Genomic DNA, 22954 nt, shown 5'->3' with positions numbered 1-22954 from the left:
GATCCAGGTATGGGGATCATGTGTTTTGTGTGATGGAAACAATTGTGCAGGATGCCCAGCGTATTTTCAAACTCCACAAAGTGCTGCTTATGACCTACAGAGCCCTAAACGACTTGGGGCCTGGCTGTTGGAAGGGCCACCTTTTGCTGTACATGTCTGACCTATTAGTAGTATCGGTATTATTAATTGTCTCTTATATGCCCTTCGGGACACGGGTGGCGCTGTGGGTAAAAGCCTCAGCGCCTAGGGCTTGCCGATCGAAAGGTCAGCAGTTCGAATCCCAGCGGCGGGTTGCGCTCCCGTTGTTCGGTCCCAGCGCCTGCCAACCCAGCAGTTCGAAAGCACCTCCGGGTGCAAGTAGATAAATAGGGACCGCTTACTAGCGGGAAGGTAGACGGCGTTTCCGTGTGCGGCTCTGGCTCGCCAGAGCAGCGATGTCACGCTGGCCACGTGACCCGGAAGTGTCTCCGGACAGCGCTGCCCCCCGGCCTCTTGAGTGAGATGGGCGCACAACCCCAGAGTCTGTCAAGACTGGCCCGTACGGGCAGGGGTACCTTTACCTTTACCTATGCCCTTCAGGAAGTGATCTCAGTGCAGGTTTCATGAATTTTAGAACAGAAGAAGCTAAGAAGCATCGTGCTGGATCCGGCCAATGGCCCATCTAGTCCAGCATCCTGTTCTCACAGTCTCAAGGGGAAACCTGCAGGCACAAGAGCCACAGTCTGTCCTCTAGTGGTTTCCAGCAACTTGTATGCAGAAGCATGGCTGCCTCCAGCTGTGGAGACAGAGCTCAGCCTTCATGGCTGGTAGCCATAGAGAGCCATCTCCGCAAATTTTCCCAGTTGTCTCTTAAAGCCATCTACGTTGGCAGCCATCCCTGCCTCAAGTGGGAATGAGTTCCATAGGTTAACTTTGTGCTGCATGGAGAAGTCTTTTCTTTTAGCTGTCCTCAACCCTCTCAACATTCATTAGATGTCCCAAAGTTCTAGTCTGGGAAAAATCAAAACACAATATTAAAAACAGTTAAAACCAATTATATTCAAGAACAGAGGGTGTGTAATGTCCGTCCGTCCGTATGTGTATATCTGCGGGGGGGGGGGGGTGTTCCCTTCCAACTCTGTTATCCCAGTAACATTTGAGTCTTTAAAAGCAACGCCAAAAAAGGCAGACGTCTCCTACATGTTCCTGCGTGTTCGTCATGACTAAACCAACTCAATTTCTGTTGATTCACATAAATGTGGAATTGGTTAACAATGTATTGTCTTTGAATTTGGGAATTGGGGAGAGACGGGAAAGTCCTCACAGTGCCGGTTCTTCTCTGAGCTGGGTTTATTTACACACACCCCTCTGAGTCACCACCCTGCCCGTTTGGGGTTGACTTACTATAGGACGGTGAGGGAGGGGCGAGAGCACTCCAGAGTTGCAGGACTCCAACTCCCATCTTCCCTGGTTGTTGACTGTGCCGGGGTGGGTGGTTGTACACTCATGGGAAATGGAATCCCACAGCCCCTGGCAGGGCAAGGCTTGCCCATCCCTGCTCATTAACACAGTAATAGCAATCTGGCTTCTCCAAGTTCTGGGCACCCCAGTTTAAGGAGGATGTAAGAGCTGCTTGACCGCGGAACAGACTCCCTCAGAAGGTGGTGGGCTCTCCTGCCTTGGAGGTTTTGAAACTAGGGTTACCAGATGTCCCCATTTCCCAGGGACAGTCCCCGGATTTGCGGATAACTCCCCGGACAAATTCCATCCCCGGAACGTCTCCGGATTTCATCTAATGTCCCCAGGAAATGCAGTAGCAGCAGTCTCAGCAGCCCGGAGCAGTTGGCTCTGGCTGGCTTCAGGAGCTGCTCAGAAGTCCCCATATGATGGTGGTGCAGGGGCTCCAAGATGCAGCTTCCAGGCTGCCTCCACCTTCCCTGACCCCAGCAACTCAGCTTCATGCTGCCTATAGGAGTAGTAGTAGAAGAAGAAGAGTTTGGATTTGATATCCCGCTTTATCACTACCCGAAGGAGTCTCAAAGCTGCTAACATTCTCCTTTCTCTTCCTCCCCCACAACAAACACTCTGTGAGGTGAGTGGGGCTGAGAGACTTCAGAGAAGTGTGACTGGCCCAAGGTCACCCAACAGCTGCATGTGGAGGAGCGGGGAATCGAACCCAGTTCACCAGATTACGAGACTACCGCTCTTAACCACTACACCCACACTAACTCTCAGCTCCTACTTGTGTGTAAGCAGGAGTAGGGACGGGGATCTCTCAGCTGCGAAGGGACGCTTTGCTGCCTATCAGAGCTTGCGTGCAAGCAGGAGGGGGCGGGCATCTCTCAGTTAAGCAACGGGAAGCCTCCCTTCCCAGCTGAGGGATCCCCGGCCCTCCTGCTTGCATGCGAGTAGGAATGCCACTCTTGGCCCTCTTCTACCTTCCATGCCTGACCGCACACTGCTTCACCACTACCCCTGAAGAACCAACAACTCAGGGGCTGCCCAGGCTCATGGAGAAAGCAGATAGGAGCCTCAGAGGAAGGGGAAACATAGCGGTTGAGGTCAAGGCAGTGGCCTCCCTTCTGCCACCACCATTGCTGCAGCATCAACATCCCAAACGTGTAGTATTTATTTATTTATTTATTTAAAGTGTCCCCAGATTCATTGAAAAAAATCTGGTAACATTATTTTAAACAGAGGTGGGCGGGGGAGGAGATCTCCTAGAGCAGGGGTCAGCAAACTTTTTCAGCCATGGGCCGGTCCACTGTCCCTCAGACCATGTGGTGGGCTTTTGGGGGGGAAATGAACAAATTCCTATGCCCCACAGATAACCCAGAGATGCATTTTAAATAAAAGCACACAGAGATGCATTTTAAACAAAAGCACACATTCTACTCATATAAAAACATGCTAATTAAACCATAAGTATTAACTGTAAGCACTGCATTTAAACTGTAAACATCAATTTACTGTTGGTAATAACAACAATCATAATATTGTGCCTCCAGAACGAACTAAGTTCTTAAACAGAAGTACCTGGGGTGACAGGTGCTTCAGGTTACAGACTCCACTAACCCAGGTTAAGAACTTTGCTTCAGGATGAGAACAGAAATCGCAGCAGGAGGCCCCATTAGCTAAAGTGGTGCTTCTGGTTAAGAACAGTTTCAGGTTAAGAACAGACCTCCGGAACGAAATAAGTTCTTAACCTGAGGTACCACTGTACTGAACTAACTGACCAGTCGTGTTGCAGACAGCTCCGTTCTGGTCCTCCCACCAATAAATCCTCGCCCCCCCCCAACACATACAGTGGCGTAGTGTGGGGGGTGCAGAGGGGGCCGGCCGCACCGGGCGCAACATCTGGGGGTTAGGGTTAGGGGGCGCAAATCCATGGGTTAGGAGGTGCAAATCCACGGGTTAGGAGGTGCAAATCCACGGGTTAGGGGGCGCAAATTACTTGCCTTGCCCCGGGTGCTGACAACCCACGCTATGCCACTGAACACATAGCTGCCAACCTTCCCTTTTTTGCGGGAAATTCCTTGCTGGTCCCTTATTTTCGAGGCTGCTGATCCCTTATTTTCAAATTTGAAAGCTGACAGTTATGCCCCGACAATAAATCCTGGCTACGCCCACGGGCGCGCACAACCATCAGGAAGTCTTTCCGTTTCTAAGAAAACGAAAGCTAAAAAGCAGACGTTTCTGGGCAGCCTCCCTTCTCGGTTAAGAGCTCCTCTGGAAGAGGAAAGAGCTTCGTGGGAAGACAAGGATGGCTCAGGGGACCTCAGCATCCCTCTCCGAGAACCAGGTAAGACCCTGGACTTGTCCTGGGATGACTCGGCTGAGTTTCAGGGAACAAGGAAACTCTCGGGGGCATTTACAGCCTTCGGAAGCTCTTTCCTGATTTGCTCCACTTCCGTGCCGTGACAAGAGATCAGTTTTTAGGGGGTCCAGCTTTTAGGGGGGGTCCTCAGTGCACCCACCCCTCCTTTTCAAGCTACTGCAGCCCAGAGGGAGCTGTTCCCCCCTCTCCGTTCCCTTGCCTTATTTTGCATGGTGGGAAAAGGGAGCGGGGGGGGGAGGGGGGGAAAGCTGCAGGACCAGGAGACGATCAAGACGCCCAGGCAAGGGGGTGGGCAGCAGGAGACCCCGATCCCCCCCCCCCCCAGCCCTGGCACTGGTCCTGCAAGTGATAAGCTCTAACATAGGAACTTGTGTGTGCGTTAAAAGTAGAGGAGGGGAGGGTGAAAGCGAAGGAGGGGGGGAGATATAGAGAATTAAGGACAGGCAGGGGGGAGAAACTCGGTTCAGTAAGGAAACCCAGCCAGATGGACGGGGTATAAATAATAAGTTGTTGTTGTTGTTTGTTGTTGTTGTTTACAGCTGAATCTACCAAGTTGATGTTTTCTGGACATTATTCAAACCAAAACAAAGCTATCCTCTAAAATTTGCAATTGTCCAAATTTTCCAATGTTTACAGAAATGCATATTTTACCAGTGAAAATGAAATGCAAGCATACTGGGAGGAATTGCTTGCAAAAATGTGTGCATTAGCCAAGACTGCATCTAAAGATGTGTTCATTTATGAGAAAACTGCACTAAAGTGCTGGTGAATTTTCAGGACAATTTAAAAAAACAAACAAACCCACAAATTCCTGCAAAATGTGGAGAACTGGATTTAAGATGGGCGGGGGGTGAGAAACTGAGGGAAATGAAATTGGCTTCCATCTGTAATATAGGGCTTGGTGGGAGTGAAGAGGGGCCAGAGTCCCTAAGAGGCTCTGAACAGAATGGATATCACAGTCACCAGAGTGGAACCAGCAAATATTCTGTCTTTCCCAGGAAAGGGATTTTCCCCAATCAAAAAGTGTTTTGGAAAAAGGCATTTTTTGCTGTTGGAGGCAGTAAGACTTTGCATACCACAACTCCCAGTAGGGGCTGGGAGTTGTGCTCATGTCCTACTTGTGGGTTTTGCAAAGGCATCTGGTCTTCCACCCTGAGAAGAGGGTGCTGGGCTAGATGAACCATGGGCCGGATCCAGGTTCTTACGTTCTTGTGTCTCCTTGCAAGAATACCTTCATCTAGGTTTGGTCCTTTTCTTAACTCAGCAGGAAGCTGAAAAGTATCAGGAAATGAGTAATTGTTAACTCCTTCTGCCTTCTTGCAATTGTGCTAGGCAATGCTAAGTACATAGTTTCCATTATAAATAATAACTCATGCCCTGCCTCAACCCGAAACTGTAAAAAGGAGAGCTCAGGGACCATATAAGGTGTTGGGACAACATCTTATCTTCTGCCCAACCATGTGCCTTAGTGCTCTGATACAACTGCTGGCTTGTGTACCTTGTAGCCTGATCTGTGCTTGAGCCAGTTGTGCATTTGGCAACCATGGCAGCTGAGAAGCCAAGTGCCAGGAAAGGCTTCCCTTCTCCAAAGTAGTAGGTAGCCGTGTCCTCTGACTCAAGAGGATGCTAACCCTTGGAACACCTGAGCGCTGAAGTTCCAACATCTGGGACCAGAGCACAGTGGCGTAGCGTGGGGGGTGCAGGGGGGGCGGCCGCACCGGGCGCAACATCTGGGGGGGGCGCTCGCACTCGCAGCTCTCTGCCCCTACCTGGCTCACTCACTCTCTCTCACTGCAGTGCTGGCTGTGCGAATCCGATCCGAGCTGCCGGGTCGCCGCCCACTGTGGAGGGGAGGGTGCCAGGCGTGCGGTGCGGTGTGGAGAGAGAGCGAGGGACTATCTGGGGGAGGGACAGTGCAGCGGGGGGGGGGTGCAAATTACTTGCCTTGCCCCAGGTTAGGGGGCGCAAATTACTTGCCTTGCCCCGGGTGCTGACAACCCACACTACGCCACTGCCAGAGCAGCAGCCCACTCTGAGAAAGGCCAGGCCCGCGAGTCACTAAACCCCTGGGCTGCTTCAACAAAAGCCAGTTCTGGGCCAAGACATTCAGCTGCAAAGTGGGGCTTGTGGGGTCTCTGATAGACAATGTAGATTAACCTTTGCTTTCCAAAATGTGCAGTTATGGAAAAAATGTCATAGAGAAATGTGTAAGTTGGGAGGAATTTGCAGCAAAATCTGATGATTCCCACCCCACCGCCGATCTTCCTATCCCTACTTGAAGCTTAATGGGCATCTTCCAAACTATTGCCCCTTATCCTTGTTTTTTCACAACAGGAGATGGGCGAATTACAGTTCCTCTTGTGTGAGAGTTGCCACGGGGAAGTTCAGAGCCCCAAACTCCTGCCATGCCTTCACAACCTGTGCGCCCAGTGCCTTGAAGAAAACCAGCCCAGTGGCCACTGTGCCATATGCAGATCCCCATACTCTCCGCCTGAACTGAAGCCCAACATGCTCTTTGCAAACCTTCAGTCCCAGCTGAGCATCTTCCAGAAGATCAGCCAAGGCCAAGATTTGGCCTGCAGCTGTAGCTCTGAGAGAGAGGCGGTGTTCTGGTGTTCCGAATGTGACTGGCACTTTTGCGACGGCGTGTGTTTCACAAACCACGAGAGAGTCAAGAAGAACAGCCTCCATGAAGTCAAAACGCTGAAGAATCTCCAGGGCATGTCGAGCGCAAAGTTCCTTGCAGAGACCAGAAAGCAAAGTGTCATGAACTGTCCCAAAAAAACCCACAATAATGATGCTGCAAGGTAGGTGGTCCGTTAGCGCTTTGTTCTTGGTCTGAGATCCAGGGCCGTCTTAAGCATATCCTGCGCTGTGGTGCAAAGATCCCTGCGCCCCCCCCCCCCATTTCCAGGGATGTTGACCTTTTCCCAAGCCTCTGCGGGGATCACTCTCCTTCCGCGAGCCCCCCCCCCTCTCTGGGGCACCCCTGAGCGGCCGGCGGCCTGGCACGATGCACCACTAAGCCCAATCGGAAAGACGGCTCTGCTGAGATCTTATTTTGAGTGCCAGGGTTGAGCCCACTGTCCCATCCTCTGCCTGAATGCTTGTGGGTTTCCTTCCATGGGTGTCTGGTTGGCCACTGTGAGAATCCAACTTCCTGGATTCAGATGGATCTAAGGATGAGGTTTCCTTTTTGACTGTTTGGTCTAATTTTATTTTATATACAAATACAGCAGCTCAGAAACATCAGGTTGCATCTATTTATTTAGAGCATTTGTGCCCTGTGGTTGAGCCAGAAAGACTCCCAGAGCAGATTACATACAATTAAAAGGAGCCAGTATCGCAGGTCTATGTGAGTGTCTGGGTTCAGTAAACGTTCTTTCCCTCTCTGCATGTTTTATGATCAACTCAGTGCATCAATATTGGCAATTGTGAAACTTATCTTTTTAAAAAGGATGTGGGTGGTGCTGTGGGTTAAACCACAGAGCCTAGGACTTGCCGATCAGAAGGTCGGCGGTTCGTATCCCCGCGACGGGGTGAGCTCCCGTTGCTCGGTCCTAGCTCCTGCCAACCTAGCAGTTCGAAAGCACGTCAAAGTACAAGTAGATAAATAGGTACCACTCCAGCGGGAAGGTAAACTGCGTTTCCTTGCGCTGCTCTGGTTCGCCAGAAGTGGCTTAGTCATGCTGGCCACATGACCCGGAAGCTGTACGCCGGCTCCCTCGGCCAATAAAGCGAGATGAGCGCCGCAACCCCAGAGTCAGTCACGACTGGACCTAATGGTCAGGGGTCCCTTTACCTTTAGCTTTATCTTTTTAAAAAGAACTAATTTTCGGTGTTACTAGAATTTAAAATAATCATAATGAAAAACTATTAATAATAATAGTAACTATGAGCAGCAGTCCCAATAACAAAGCCAATGGCATTTGATTTACAGAGTCTATTGCAATGAGTGTAAGCGGCCCATGTGCGTGGTTTGCGCTACGCTGGACAGCAAACACCAGAGCCAGCACTGCGAAATACCGGACGAAATCAGGCGCATGCAAAACGAGCTGCAGAGCATGCAAAGGGAGCTCAAGAAAAGCAACCACAGCGAAACCTACCACAGCCTCCAGAAGCTGGTGGCAAGCATGGAGAAGACGAGGAACGAGACGAGGGAGCTGATCCAGCAACAGATTGCCGAGATGGTGAAGGTGCTGCAAGAAAAGGAGGCCAAGTTCCTGGCAGAAGTGGAGGACCAACACCAGCAACAAGTCAAGGATGTAGAGAGGAGGCTCAAGGACGTGGAAGGCGTGGTCAAGAGGATGGCATCCAGCGAGCAGCTGGTGGAGAAGATGCAGCAATATGCCTCTGACCAGGTGGTCTTGGAGATGCAACCCTACATCAAAAGTTCACTGGAGAAGCTCAGAGATAACCAGCCACCAGTTGCCAGTTTCCAGATCCAAGCGAGGGACTTTGCAGAGGTCAAGACCCAGCTCCAGGCTCTGTATGAAAGAGTGACAAAGGCCAGAGGTGAGAGTCTTGAAGAGAAATGACTGGCTGGTGTGACTGGGTAGCAGAGGAAGTGAGCCCAGTGGCAGACCTCCTGCTATGTGTGTGGAAAGGCCTAGGCCCAGTGGTGGCACCAGGGCACGACTTCTACACTGGTTCTTAATAATCAGAGCCACCTTGTTGGTGTTTCCTCTTACACACCGGTCAGTCAGAAGCTCTCAGCATACTGACTGTCATAGCTCATGTGCAGAGAGATTTCAGCTTTCAGAGTATCTAGATTGAATACATTCTACAGCTCGTCTCCAGGTAGGCAGAACAAAAAGATATGTGCAGCTGCTGCCCACTTTTTGTGTGACAGATTTTCACAGATTGTAAGAGGTCATTTTTTTTGTATGTGGCCATCACTGTGACAAACTTTTGAGTAAAGGAGCGTTGTTTAGCTGGTAGGCTTCAGGGTGGAAGTCTAGAGACCCCATCAACCGAATGAGCAGGAGGGGCCCCCAGGACCACAGGTGAAGGAATGCACATGACCCATCTCAAAAAGTGCCGCTCATAAGACCATTAAGTCCAGAGTCCGTAGGATTTATGATTATATAGAACAATAAGGATGACTGACAGGCAAAAGTTTAAAAGGTCTTTTCATTAATGCGTTATGGTGCAAGGATAGTCAATTTTATAGAATAGTAAAGTTTCAAAGTGAAATACATTCCTTAATGTTTTGTGTAGGAAGATGGAAAACTAACAGAGATATGCCAGTGATGGCTGCAGGATTGAAATACTTGGTGATTCTGTCTCTGAATAGGAACAGACCAGTTTGCTCCATTTTCTAATTAATAATGCCTCACTCTTTTTCAGAAGCTGTCCCAGGTGGACCGGAAACTACACCCAATCAGGTGAGAGCTGCTTTTGCATACATTGGGACTGGGGAACAAGTGAGCCCCTAGACGCTACTAGACTCCAGTTCCCATCAGTCCCAGGCAGCATGGCCAATGGCTAAGGATGATGGGAGTTGTGGCCCTACAAATTCTGGAGGGCTGAAGGTTCCCCCGTCTCTGGTGTTCATCATGAACTGGCATCTCCACACTGACAAACTCCAGCTGCATATATAAGGGATCTTTTCAGAGATGCCACTCAGGAAAGAAAAGAGAGAGTTTAAGGGAGAAGCTGACAGTTCAACCACTGGATAGCGAATGGGGTTAGATAGCCAGGGCAACTTGCTTTCGAATTCTTGAGCGGAAGTGAAGTCCTATCAGGGGCTGAGTGGCTTGGAAAATATGCTCATATAATTAGGATTCTAGAGTTAGAAGAGCCCCTGAGGGTCATTGTCATGACTGAGTTGAATAGGATCCAAAATGCAGCAGTCTGCTTGGTCCTAGAATAATAGGATTCAGAATGCAGCAGTCTGATTGGTCCTAGAACAATAGGATCCAGAATGCAGCAGTTTGATTGGTCCACAGGAGCCACCCAATCCAGCTCTAGGTGGAAGTGAATCCACAACCTGATTGGCCTACAGGAGAATTCCGGAATTAGCCAATTGTGCAGCCCATTGTGTAAATAATGTATATAAAGCAGACATCCTGGGGGAACTTCCATTCCTCCTCACCACTATGAGCTGAATAAAGAGCATGAAATCCACTCTTTTCAGTCATCTAGTCAAAGGCAGCTCACAGATAAAACAGAAACAGCTAAAAACTGGGGAGGGGAACATCCTTAAAAACATTTAATTGTGTGTGTGTGTGTATTAAGATATACAGATCTTTGCAATAAAAACGCCCCAACACCAGTCCTTTCCTTAAAAACAGGCAGTTCCCAAAAGCCTGTTGGAACAAGAAAGTCTTTGCCTGCCATCAAATTGGGCTGCTTAAAATCCTCCGTAAACGGTGTGTGTCTTGAACTAAGTTTTCGTGCCTCACTGTGGAAACCTTCACAGAGTGTTCAGAACACAATTAGATACACACATTGGAAGTGACTCCTCACATTTTGGACCTCTGGGGAGGGAATGAGTGGAGCCTTCACCTTGCTACTGTTTTATTATAAACACTACCACAAATAGCTAACTCCAGAGTATTCATGTGATAATAGGGGGAGTTTTCTCTATTAAAACACTCATAAAACTGTTTGCATTGCCCATCCTCAGGGAGGGTCTGAAAAACAGCCTCCCTGCCATCGCCGTAATGCAGTGGCCAGAATGACAGATGCCAGCGACCCAGATGGCCCCAGCAGCAGCAACTCAAGCACCAGTAATCTGGTAAGTCAGAAAGCACAATTCACCTCCCTCTCAAGTGGTCATCAACCTTTTTATTCGACCGTCAGTCAGAAAAAAAGAACATGTCAGTACACAGTTAAAACATCGAAAAAGATTTTTAAGACTTGGCCAACACTAAAAAGGGCTAAACAGATAGCCCCATATCTATACAGTCAATTATAGTCTTACGATGCTTAAAAGCTAAAAAAAGAAATTTGGCCACCAAGGAAGGTATAGCTCTAGTGACATTATTCAGCAAGTGTAGTACCTGGTGTTCTCCGGGTAGAAAGCTAAATTGACATAGAAGTGGGTCTATAAAATTTTGTCTAAGCTCTGTGTAAGAAGGACAAGTCAAGAGAATGTGTTCGGTGGACTCAACCATACCCATGGCACAATGACAGGTTCTCTATTCCCCTCCCACTGTCCTGCATTCTCTGGCTGTGACGAATGTGGCTTCCTTCTAGGTGTGTGTGTGTGAGAGAGAGAGAGAAAGAGAGAGAGAGAGAAAGAGAGAGAGAGATTGGAACAGTAAAAATGTGGGGTAATGCTAGGGTTGCCATACGCCTGGAATTTCCTGGTAAAGGTAAAGGTACCCCCTGACCGTTAGGTCCAGTCGCGGATGACTCTGGGGTTGCGGCGCTCATCTCGCTCTATAGGCTGAGGGAGCCGGCATTTGTCCTCAGACAGCTTCCGGGCCATTAATTAATTAATTAATGGCCATATCATCCTGTTCCGTGCTCTTGTCTCCTAGGGCCACCTCCCGAAGTCGCCAGCAAAGAGGAACTGTGCCTACCTGGAAAGGGCTGTCCAGACCCCTACAAAAGTGCTGAAAATGGAACATGATGACGACGGTGTCAGATCCAGCCCGCTGCCTAGCAACAGGAGGCTGGAACAAACTTGGACCAGTTCTCAGTCTCCAGGATGCTCCCCTTCCGCAGGAAGCAGGAACAAGGCAGGAGAAGGCATGGACAGCTCAAAGTGGCCCCCCAAGTCTGACCCAGAGCTGTCTGAGCCAGGTACAGACAGAAGCTGCTGTTTTACTCAGGGATTCTTAAGACCCAGTCACACATTTTTGATATCTTTTTTGAGGGGGGCAGGATACTAAGGGCTTCTTGTTATGAGAAGTGAGCTTCTCATCGTGAAATCGACAGCCTAAAGAAGGCTGAATTGCTTGATCCAGGTATTTTTATTTATCTGTGGCATTCATACCCCACCTTTTTCGCCAACGAGCCATTCTTAGGCTGAGGGGCAGGGACTGGCCTCAAGTTACCCATTGAGCTTCATGGCTGAGTGGAGACTTGAACCCTGGTCTCTCCCCGGCCATCGTCTGACCAACCACTACACCACGCTAGCTCTCAAATACAGTGGTGCCCCGCAAGACGAATGCCTCGCAAGACGGAAAACCCACTAGACGAAAGGGTTTTCCGTTTTGGAGGTGCTTCGCAAAACGAATATCCTATGGGCTTGCTTCGCAAGACGAAAATGTCTTGCGAGTTGCTGCGATTTTTTTCCGCTCCCCACCTCCTTTTTCTAAGGCACTAAGCTGCTAATAGCCTTTTAGCAGCTAATCCCTTAAGCCTTTAATAGCCGCTAAACCGCTAATAGCGCTAATCCGCTAATAGGGTTGCTTCGCAAGACGAAAAAACCGCTAGACGAAGAGACTCACGGAACGGATTCTTTTCGTCTTGCGAGGCACCACTGTAGTAACATTGGTATGTCGTCAGCAGGATTTGAACCTGTGGGGCAAGATCCCAGTGGATTTCTAATCCATCGCCTGAACCACTTGGCCACCAAGTGTGAGGAACCTGGTGTACTGCAGATGTCACTGAACTAGAACTCCCACCCACATCCCTGACCATTGAAATCTAACAGCCTCTGGACGGGTGAAGTCTCCCTACCCCTAGTTTAATCAGTCAAGTCACGTAGTGGATTGAAACCTTCTCTATTGATTAAAAAGCACCCACAATCAATCAGGTTTTCAAAAATACAGTGGTACCTCAGGTTACATACGCTTCAGGTTACAGACTCCGCTAACCCAGAAAGAGTACCTCGGGTTAAGAACTTTGCTTCAGGATGAGAACAGAAATTGTGCGGCGGCAGCGGGAGGCCCCATTAGCTAAAGTGGTACCTCAGGTTAAGAACAGTTTCAGGTTAAGAACGGACCTCTGGAACGAATTAAGTTCTTAACCCGAGGTACCACTGTATATATTTTTAATACAGGTACATACACAAATTTCGGAAGAAGCATTACCTGAAAGAAAGACAGGGATGCCCCTTTTAAACTGGAGCCGGCTGTGAGAGAAATGTGCATCGTCCAAAAATAATAATGTGTTTGTTTGTGTGTACAGTGGTACCTCAGGTTAAGAACTTAATTCGTTCTGGAGGTCCGTTCTTAACCTGAAGCACCACTTTAGCTAATGGGGCCTCCCGCTGCCACCGTGCCGCCGCTGTGCGATTTCTGTTCTCATCCTGAAGCAAAGTTCTTAACCCGAGGTATTATTTCTGGGTTCGCGGAGTCTGTAACCTGAAACGTCTGTAACCCGAGGTGCCACTGTATATTGTAACTTAACATTAGAAAGTGCTTTCTGATACGAAGAGCAACTTGGCAGTGTGAAAGACCAACGCAGAAGGCTAGCCTTCATTGGATGTCCGGCTTTTCTCTTGCAGGTGATGCTCCTGTGAGCATTTCCTCGGGAGACGAAATCACCGACGACGAATCTGTGGTGAGTGCAGAGACCCAGGTGCTGCCACGCTGTCGCTTGGTGCCCTCCTCAATGCCCCCTGGACAACGGAGTCCCTTTTGAAGGCCGTGGTCTCACAGCACGTTGGTGGCCCTTTTCAGCTATACAGAATAATAAAAAAGCAATCCTTTTCTTGCACCTGATTGTGACATAGGCGCAGCGAAGCAAACCTTCGATGTTCGTAGAATTGCAAATTTGGCAGGGACCCTGAGGGTCATCTAGTCCAGCCCCCTGCAATGCAGGAATCTCAGCTAAAGTATCCAAGACAGATGGCCAGCCAACCTCTGCTTAAAAACCTCCAAGGAAGGGGAGTCCACCACCTCCTGAGGGAAATTGTTCAACTGTCAAACAGCTCTCACTGTCAGAAAGTTCTTCCTGATATTTAACCAGAATATCCCTTCTTGTAACTTGAAGCCATGGGTTTGAGTCAGCGCCAGATTTACGTATAAGCTAAACAAGCTATAGCTTAGGGCCCCACTCCAAAAAATATACTTTTTCTTAATTGTATTTCACTATTAATATACTTCTTAATTGTATTTCAGTTCAACAATTACTTGGATAAAATACATATTTTGTTATGTGCAAATGGCTTTAGATACCTATTAGGTCCATAAATTTCCATATAGCATATATTCAACAGACACACAAAAAAGCAACAATTTGTTGTTGACAAAGGACAGCTGGACATATAAAGGGGCCCATTACCTTCAGTAGCTTAGGGCCTCATCAACCCTAAATCCGGCCCTGGTTTGAGTCCTACCCTCCAGAGCAGGAGAAAACAAGCTTGTTCTATCCTCCATGTGACAGGCCTTGAGATATTTGAAGATGGCTATCATATCTCCTTTCAGTCTCCTCTTTTCCAGGCTAAATATACCCAGCTCCTTCAACCACTCCTCATAAGGCTTGGTTTACAGACCCTCAATCATCTTGGTGGCCCTCCTCTTCACACCTTCCAACTTGTCAACATCCTTCTTAAATTGTGGTGCCCAGAATTGGACATAGTATTCCAGGTGGGGTCTGACCAAGGCAGACTAGAGTGGAACTGTTCCTTGCCTTGATCTGGGCACTAGCCTACAATAGCATTCACCATTTTTGCTGCTGCATCACACTGTTCATTCATGTGAAGCTTGTGGTCTCCTAAGACCCCTGGATCCTTTTCACATTTACTGCTAGTAAGCCAGGTGTCCCCCCATCATATATTTGTGCGTCTGGTTCCTCCTGCCTAAGTGCAGAACATTTGTACCCATTGAAATTCATTTTGTAAGTTTTAAGTCCAGGTCTCCAGTCTGTGAAGGGCCTTTTGAATCCAGAGTCTGTATTCTGCGGCATTGGCTACCCTTCCCAGTTTGCTGTCACCTGCAAGTTTGATGAGCACCCCCTCAATTCCTTCATCCAAGTCATTTAGAAAGATGTTTAACAACATCCATCCATATGTCACTTTTTTCCAGGATGATGTAAAAAGGTAAAGGTACCCCTGCCCGAACGGGCCAGTCTTGACAGACTCTAGGGTTGTGCGCCCATCTCACTCAAGAGGCCGGGGGCCAGCGCTGTCCGGAGACACCTCCGGGTCACGTGGCCAGTGTGACGAAGCTGCTCTGGTGAGCCAGAGCCGCACACGGAAATGCCGTTTACCTTCCCGCTAGTAAGCGGTCCCTATTTATCTACTTGCACCCGGGAGTGCTTTCGAACTGCTAGGTTGGCAGGCGCTGGGACCGAACAATGGGAGCGCACCCCGCCGCGAGGATTCGAACCGCCGACCTTTCGATCGGCAAGCCCTAGGCGCTGAGGCTTTTACCCACATCTTAATGGTCCACTTTGTAAATCAGCCGAAAGGTGATGTTTGAGTACAAAAATCTTACTCGTGACATTTTCACTGCAATTCCTAGGGGTTTGGACCAGATGAACTTTGGGGGCAGGGCCAGATTTATGTACAAGCTAAACAAGCTATAGCTTAGGGCCCCACTCTCTTGGGCCCCCCCAAAAATATACTTCTTAATTGTATTTCACTGTTAATATACTTCTTAATTGTATTTCAGTTCAACAATTGCTTTGATAAAATACATATTTTGTTATGTGCAAATGGCTTTAGATACCTATTAGGTCCATAAATGACCATATAGCATATATTCAACACACACAAAAACAGCGACAATTTGTTGTTGACAAAGGACAGCTGGACATATAAAGGACCCCATTACCTTCAGTAGCTTAGGGCCTCATCAAACCTAAACCCAGCCCTGCTTGGAGGTATCTTCTCGATAGTTCTGTGATTCTGCGAATAAAATCTTGTTAGTCTTTTAAGTTGTCACAATGCTCTTTTTTCTGAGTCGTGGAACCCTCCATCCCCAAGGCAGCAGTGCAGTGGTTGTGGCTGGGGGAGGGAGGTGAGTCAGTGGCCCATAACCTCTGAAGTGTTCCCCCCCCCCCACTTGTCTGTCTTCTCGCCAGGAATCTAGCTTGCTACAGGACATCAGGAACAGATCACAGAATAGCCAGGAAGAACGCCTGAGGCAGGAGGTTCAGTTGGGGCAAGGGACCATGGTGTTCTTCGACCTGAAGCTTCTACGTAAGGGGCTGAGAGCCACTTTTGAAATCAGATACTGCAAAACTATCGCTTGGGGAGAAGGGATGGGGCAGCAATTCAGTTCAATTTGCATTTGAAGGCAAATCCACTTGATTTGCAATTTCCAAAACAATGCATAAACCAAAACCCAGCCATCCTGCAAAGTCTGCGCTTCTGCACAGTCTGAATTTGGCAGTCAAGTCACGCGCACAAAATTGCATATCCCAGGGTAAACTGTGCATAAAAACACACATATATTGCTAAAAAGGATATATAATAATAATAATTTATTATTCGTACCCCGCCCATCTGGCTGGGTCTCCCCAGCTACTCTGGGCGGCTTCCAACAAGGATTAAAAATACATTAAAATGTCACACATTAAAAACTTCCCAAAACAGGGCTGCCTTCAGATGTCTTCTAAATGTCAGGTAGTTGTTTATCTCTTTGACATCTGATGGGAGGGCGTTCCAGAGGACGGGCACCACCACCGAGAAAGCTCTCTGCCTGGTTCCCTGGAACCCCACTTCTTGCAGCGAGGGAAGCGCCAGAAGTGTCCGGGCTGGACGATGGGGCTGGAGACACTTCTTCAGGTATACTGGGCCGAGGCCGTTTAGGGCTTTAAAGGCCAACACCAACACTTTGAATTGTGCTCGGAAACGTACTGGGAGCCAGCGTAGGTCTTTCAAGACCGGTTTTCTATGGTCCCAGTGGCCGCTCCCAGTCACCAGTCTAGCTGCCGCATTCTGGATTAGTTGTAGTTTCCGGGTCACCTTCAAAGGTAGCCCCACGTAGAGTGCATTGCAGTAGACCAAGCAGGAGATAACTAGACCATGCACTACTCTGGCAAGACAGTCTGCGGGCAGGTAGGGTCTCAGCCTGCATACCAGATGGAGCTGGTAGACATCTGCCCTGGACACAGAATTGACCTGTGCCTCCATGGACAGCTGTGAGTCCAAAATGACTCCCAGGCTGCACACCTGGTCCTTCAGGGGCACAGTTACCTCATTCAGGACCAGGGAGTTCTCCACACCAGCCCACCACCTTTTCCCCAAGAACAGTACTTCTGTCTTGTCAGGATTCAACCTCAATCCATTAACTGCCATTCATCCTCCAACGGTCTCCAGGTACTCACACAGGACCTTCACTGCCTTCACTGGTTCTGATTTAAAATAGAGGTTGAGCTGGGTATCATCCGCATATTGATGGACACCCAGCCGAACCCCCCTGATGATCTCTCCTAGTGGCTTCATGTAGATGTTAAAAAGCATGGGGGAGAAGGCAGAACCATGGGGTCTGAACACTCATCCCCCCCACCACCACTTTTTGGACACAGCCCAGGAGGAAGGAGCAGAACCACTGTATTGCAGTGCCCCCTGCTCCCAGCCATTCTAGACGGTCCAGAAGGATGTTATGGTTGATGGTGTCAAAAGCCGCTACAAGAAAGTCTTATATTAGGGAAAACTGGTTTGCAGAAATGTGCAGATTGGGCAAAACTGTGCACACAAATGTGTAGATGAGGAGAGATTTGAACTGAAATGTTGGTGGCTTTTCATGAGGAGTTTCTCTTTTTAAAAAAATCTACAAACTGATGTGGAATTGTGGAGAACCAAACCTAAGACTGGAAAAAGAGAAACCAAGAGAAACCAAAATTGGCATATGTTCCCATCCCTAATTGGGAGTGAAGGGAGAGGCAGGTGTATCAGAGGGGCATCTGGAAAGGGGCTGCTCACCCAGTGGCGTAGCGTGGGTTGTCAGCACCCGGGGCAAGGCAAGTAATTTGCGCCCCCTAACCTGTGGATTTGCGCCCCCTAACCTATGGATTTGCGCCCCCTAACCCTAACCCCCAGATGTTGCGCCCGGTGCGGCCTGCCCCCCCCGCCCCCCCACGCTACGCCACTGTGCTCACCTGCTGGCCCTGCTCACCAGCAGGGAAGCTGCTACCAACTTTTTCTTCTTCCAACATACATTCCAATGAGAGCACAAGCTGGTATCAGATCAGATCAGCCTTCTGTTTTCCAGTGGTGCCTAGCCAGGGGCCACAGGAGAAATACACAAGTACATGATGATACCACAAACCCACCTTGACTTGGAGGCTCAGTCAGGGCAAGCAGAATCCTGACAAGACTCAGTTCCTGTGGCAGGTGGCCTGTTCCGGCAGGTGGGTCATGCACGTACCCTTGATAGTCTGGGGTGCTCCGACATTGGGAGCCCCTACCCCAACTTCATGGAAAGGGATAGCCTGGCCACCTTGTGGTTAGATTACTGTGATGTTCTTTACGTGGGACTGCCCTTGGTGATAGTTTGGAGACTGCAGCTAGTGCTAAAGTCTTTTTGCAAGGCCCTTTGAGGTTTCCTCCAATCAAGGAGTGTGTAAATTTTACGAAATAGATAAATAATAATATTATGAATGAATGAATTTATTAATACGGTCACAGACCAGCTTCAAATAATATTATAATAATTTATTATTTATACCCCGCCCATCTGGCTGGGTTTCCCCAGCCACTCTGGGCGGCTTCCAACTGAATGTTAAAAACAATACATTAAAAAAAAACTTCCCTAAACAGGGAATCCTGTTGTCCTCAGTCGTCTTTTAAAAGTAAAATAGTTGCTTATTGCCTTGACATCTGCTGGGAGGGCGTTCCACAGGGCAGGCGCCACTACCGAGAAGGCCCTCTGCCTGGTTCCCTGTAACCTTACTTCTCGCAATGAGGGAACCACCGGAAGGCCCTCAGCGCTGGACCTCAGTGTCCAGACTGGATGATAGGGGTGGAGACGCTTCTTCAGGTATACAGGACTGAGGCTGTTTAGGGCTTTAAAGGTCAACACCAACACTTTGAATTGTGCTCGGAAACGTACTGGGAACCAATGAAGATCTTTCAGGACCGGTGTTATGTGGTCTCGGCAGCCACTCCCAGTCACCAGTCTAGCTGCCGCATTCTGGATTAGTTGTAGTTTACGGGTCATCTTCAAAGGTAGCCCCACGTAGAGCGCATTGCAGTCTCAGTCACCCGTCTACTGTAGCTGCCACATTCTGGATTAATAAAGAGGTATAAGGACGCTTTAAATGCATGGTGGTAATCTGAGCTTAGCTATGGTCTTTCTGGCCATAGTGTGCTGATGGTCACTAACTCAGGTGGTTTCTAAGGGTGGAGTAGCAAGGGTATTGAAAGGCACTTAAAAGATGCAGGAGCACAGGTTCATGACACAAATCTGCACCCGCTGATTGGCCTCTGAGCAAACCGGATAACCACAGTGAATATGTTTGTGGGGACACAGAAGGAAATCAAGTGCTCACACACTCACCCCGGTGTTGCCTTCTAAAAATACCCTTAGAGCATGGAGGGAGGGGGTCAGTCCATCAATGGCATATGGCTACCTAGAACATAAGAGCCTGCTGTGTCAGGCCAGTGGCCCATCTAGTCCAGGATCCTGTCCTCACAGTGGCCAACTAGATGCCTGTGGGAAACCTGCAAGCAGAATTTGAGCCCAAGAGCAGCTCTCCCCTCCTGCTCTTTCCAGCAGCTGGGATTCAGAAACATCCAACACTAGAGACAGAGCAGAGACATCCTAAAGGTAAAGGGACCCCTGACCATTAGGTCCAGTCATGGCCGACTCTGGGGTTGCGGCGCTCATCTCGCTTTATTGGTCGAGGGAGCCAGTGTACAGCTTGTAAGTCATGTGGCCATCATGACTAAGCCACTTCTGGCAAACCAGAGCAGCGCATGGAAACGCCGTTTACCTTCCTGCCGGAGCGGTACCTATTTATCTACTTGCACTTGACGTGCTTTCGAACTGCTAGGTTGGCAGGAGCTGGGACTGAGCAACGGGAGCTCACTCTGTCGCGGGGATCTGAACCGCCGACCTTCTGATCAACAAGCCCTAGGCTCTGTGGTTTAACCCACAGGGCCAGAGGCATCCAGTCTAGTAGCCATTGGCAGCCCTCTCTCCCTCCACGGATTTGTCCAGTTCTCTTTAAAAGCCACTGAAATGGGTGGCCATCCCTGCCTCCTGAGGAAGCAAGTGCCACAGTTTGAATTTGTGCCGTACGAAGGAGGACTTTGTTTCTCTGTCCTGAATCTTTCGGCATTCCACTTCAAAGAGAAAAATAACTACCAAACCTTTAGAAGACATCTGAAGGCAGCCCTGTTTAGGGAAGCTTTTAATGTTTAATAGGTTATTGTATTTTAGTGTTCTGTTGGAAACCACCCAGAGTGGCTGGGGGGGACCCAGCCAGATGGGCGGGGTATAAATAAATAATAATAATTATTATTATTATTATTATTATTATTATTATTATTATTATTATTATCATCATCCATGAATTCTAGTGTTATGAGAGAGGGGGAAAGACTTTTCTCTATTCACTTTCTCATGCCATAGTTAGAGGCGCTTTGCCACTGAACCCCAACTCAGCCATGAAGCTTTCTGGATGACTTTGGGTCAGTCACCGCCTCTCAGCCCAACCTACCTCACAGGGTTGTTGTGTGGGATTAAATGAGATGGGGGGGAGAACCATGTAGAAAAAAAGGTAGGGTATAAATGCAATAAATAAATGATAATAAATAAATCAGCAACCCATTTGGCCTGGCTTCGTGCCTGAAATAACCTGATGGCCCTTGAGTAATATTTATTTACAGTGGTACCTCGGGTTACAAACGCTTCAGGTTACAGACTCTGCTAACCCAGAAGTAGTACCTCGGGTTAAGAACTTTGCTTCAGGATGAGAACAGAAATTGCATGGAGGCAGTGGGAGGCCCCATTAGCCAAAGTGGTACCTCAGGTTAAGAACAGTTTCAGCTTAAGAACGGACCTCCGGAACGAATTAAGTTCTTAACCCGAGGTACCACTGTATTTGTGATGCCCATGCCTCTGTGGTCAATCTGGACTAACCTCCTCTCACTGCTCTTACAGCGGGCGATATCCTGCACCTGGTTGCCCTAGCAGAGGAAGCATACTGCTGCTCTGTGATGATCCGGCCGCTGGTGCCTTCCTCTGGTGGAGACGCAAGAAGCACATTCTGCGAGACTGGGCTGGAGGGGTTCCTCGACTACGTCTGCTCCCTCTCCCTGCCCATTTTGGTGGGGTACGACATCTGGTCTGTGGACCATCTCCCAGCCCTGGTTGGCGCCCTGCAAGCTATCAACAAGGAGGAAAGATTTGAAGCCTCCATCTTTGGTTTCATCGATGCCTTGCCCCTCATTAAGGAGAAGGTCCCAGAGTTGCCCAGCTACACGCTGAAAAGCCTGGATGACACATATCGCTGGGGCGACCTGAACGAAAAGCGGGCCGAGGACTGTGCCAAGGCCCTGAAGGATTTGTGCACTGTCTTGGAGGTTAACCCTGTGATGGAGAGAAGGACAGTCATTGCCTACTCCAACATACGGTCCTACGCCTCCCTGCGACCCCTCCTGTCGCAGAAGCTCCTCTCTGAGCCCTCTGCAAAGACCTTGGCGCTGCACAATGTCTGCCTTTCCGTGCTCCAGCACATCTACCAAGAAGACCCAGAAAGGGGGCTGAGCAAGTTGTGCCGGGTCCTGAATCGCCACCGAAAGGACACGGAGGAGAAAATCCAAAAGCTGAGCAAGATTCGCTTCTACTTCCAAAAACTGCAGTCGGCAGCTTGGCATCTGCTGCCGGAAGCAACCTCCTAGAATCTTAGAACTGGAAGGGACCCAAGAGTCATCTAGAAAAGAGAGTCCATCATCTCTCATGGGAGTCTGTTCCACTGCTGAACAGCTCTTACTGTTTTTGCGAATGTTTAGTCGGAATCTCCTTTCTTGTGGCTTGAAGCCATTGCCTCGAGTCCGACCCTCCAGAACAGCAGATTCTACAATTCTATGCTTCTACTATGTTAATGAAATAAGTACTATTTTTTTTTTTACTAAAGCACATCTTTATTTTGCAATTAAACCATTAAGATCCACAAGTAAACTATGTTTTTTTCTTCAAGTTTGTGCCTAGACAACTATTTGTCAATCAAAATGCAATCAGGGAACCATAATAGAAATACTCACACTGGCCCAAGCATAAAGAGAAGGGAGGAAAGTTAACTCAGTCAACCTGCAACATCGTCCCATGCAGCTGTATGAATTGATAAGGTTCAGCCATTATCACCAACCTCTGGACCATAGCTGTCAACTTTTCCCTTTTCTTGTGAGGAAACCTATTCAGAATAAGGGAATTTACCTTAAAAAAAGAGAAACGTTGACAGCTATGCTCTGGGGTTGACTCAACTCAGCACTGGAGTTTCATTTGCAAGTCCAGCTGAAACCTTTTGAGTAGAGCTATCTTTGTCCTCTAGGACAGGATTGGGGCCCCTATGGCCACCCAGATGTAGCTGAACTAAAACTCCCACAATCCCTGACCACTGGCTACTCTGGCCAGGGTTCATGGGAGTTGAGAAGCCAACAACCTCAGGTCCCCAAACTTTCCTACCCCATCCTAGAAAATGGCCCACAGGGCAACCCTATACGTCTACTCGGAAGTAAGCTCATTGAGTTTAATGGGACTTACTCTCAGGTGAGTGGGTGCAGGATTGGAGCCTAAATGTTGTCTCTCAACACCTGAAGAGCACAACCAGATCGTTTGCCCATTGCTTTGTGATTCCTGATTCCTGGCAGGCAGTAATAGCTGTGGGCTGTCAGTGAGAGAATTTCAGGAGGTGCTGATTTTCTCTGCCTTCAAGCCCTACAGTTTGGTAATTCTACAATGCAACAGATCACCCTAATGCAGATATAGCAGCCAACCCAATTTAATATCGCAGCTCCAGATTATGTCAGTTCAAAAGCAGTTTCAGTTTCAGAACCCTTTAAAATGTGTGTGGCGGGTGGAGCTATTAGTTTCTTATTGTTCTTATTTTTACTCTGCATTCTGTGTTTTTTATATTGTATTTTTATGTTGTGAACCGCCCTGAGATCTACAAATGAAGGGTGATATGTAAATTTAATTAACAACAACAACAACAACAACAACAATAATAATAATAATAATAAATTCAGGAACTGGTTGACCTCCATTTTCTGTCTGCTACAGCTTTCCCCAACAAGCACCGACTTGCACCTGAGACTAATTTTAGTTCCTTCCTTCCATT

The 22954-nt window shown here is 48.5% G+C and overlaps 1 protein-coding gene across 3 annotated transcripts; it reads left to right on the top strand.

Annotated features, from left to right (window-relative positions):
• The first annotated feature begins 3505 nt into the window (after positions 1-3505).
• Positions 3506-22861, top strand: LOC310657816 (protein PML-like). 3 transcript variants are annotated; one of them, XM_083398883.1, is made up of 9 exons: positions 3506-3781; positions 6152-6624; positions 7758-8332; positions 9170-9204; positions 10449-10559; positions 11308-11572; positions 13224-13279; positions 15746-15863; positions 20776-22861. In XM_083398883.1, the coding sequence occupies exons 1-9, from the start codon at positions 3743-3745 to the stop codon at positions 21513-21515; spliced, it is 2412 nt and encodes an 803-aa protein (XP_083255009.1). In that variant the 5' UTR covers positions 3506-3742; the 3' UTR covers positions 21516-22861. The 3 variants fall into 3 exon arrangements, with proteins under 3 accessions (XP_083255009.1, XP_083255010.1, XP_083255008.1); XM_083398882.1 differs by having other exon boundaries at positions 3507-3781; positions 9167-9204; XM_083398884.1 differs by lacking the exon at positions 10449-10559 and having other exon boundaries at positions 9167-9204.
• Positions 22862-22954: the final 93 nt, after the last annotated feature.

This window comes from Podarcis tiliguerta (genome assembly GCF_965153285.1).
Source record: "Podarcis tiliguerta genome assembly, chromosome: 9".
In the NCBI taxonomy this organism is placed as follows: Eukaryota; Metazoa; Chordata; class Lepidosauria; order Squamata; family Lacertidae; genus Podarcis; species Podarcis tiliguerta.
The sequence above is the reverse complement of the archived record's forward strand: the minus strand, read 5'-3'. Positions and strand labels throughout refer to the sequence as shown.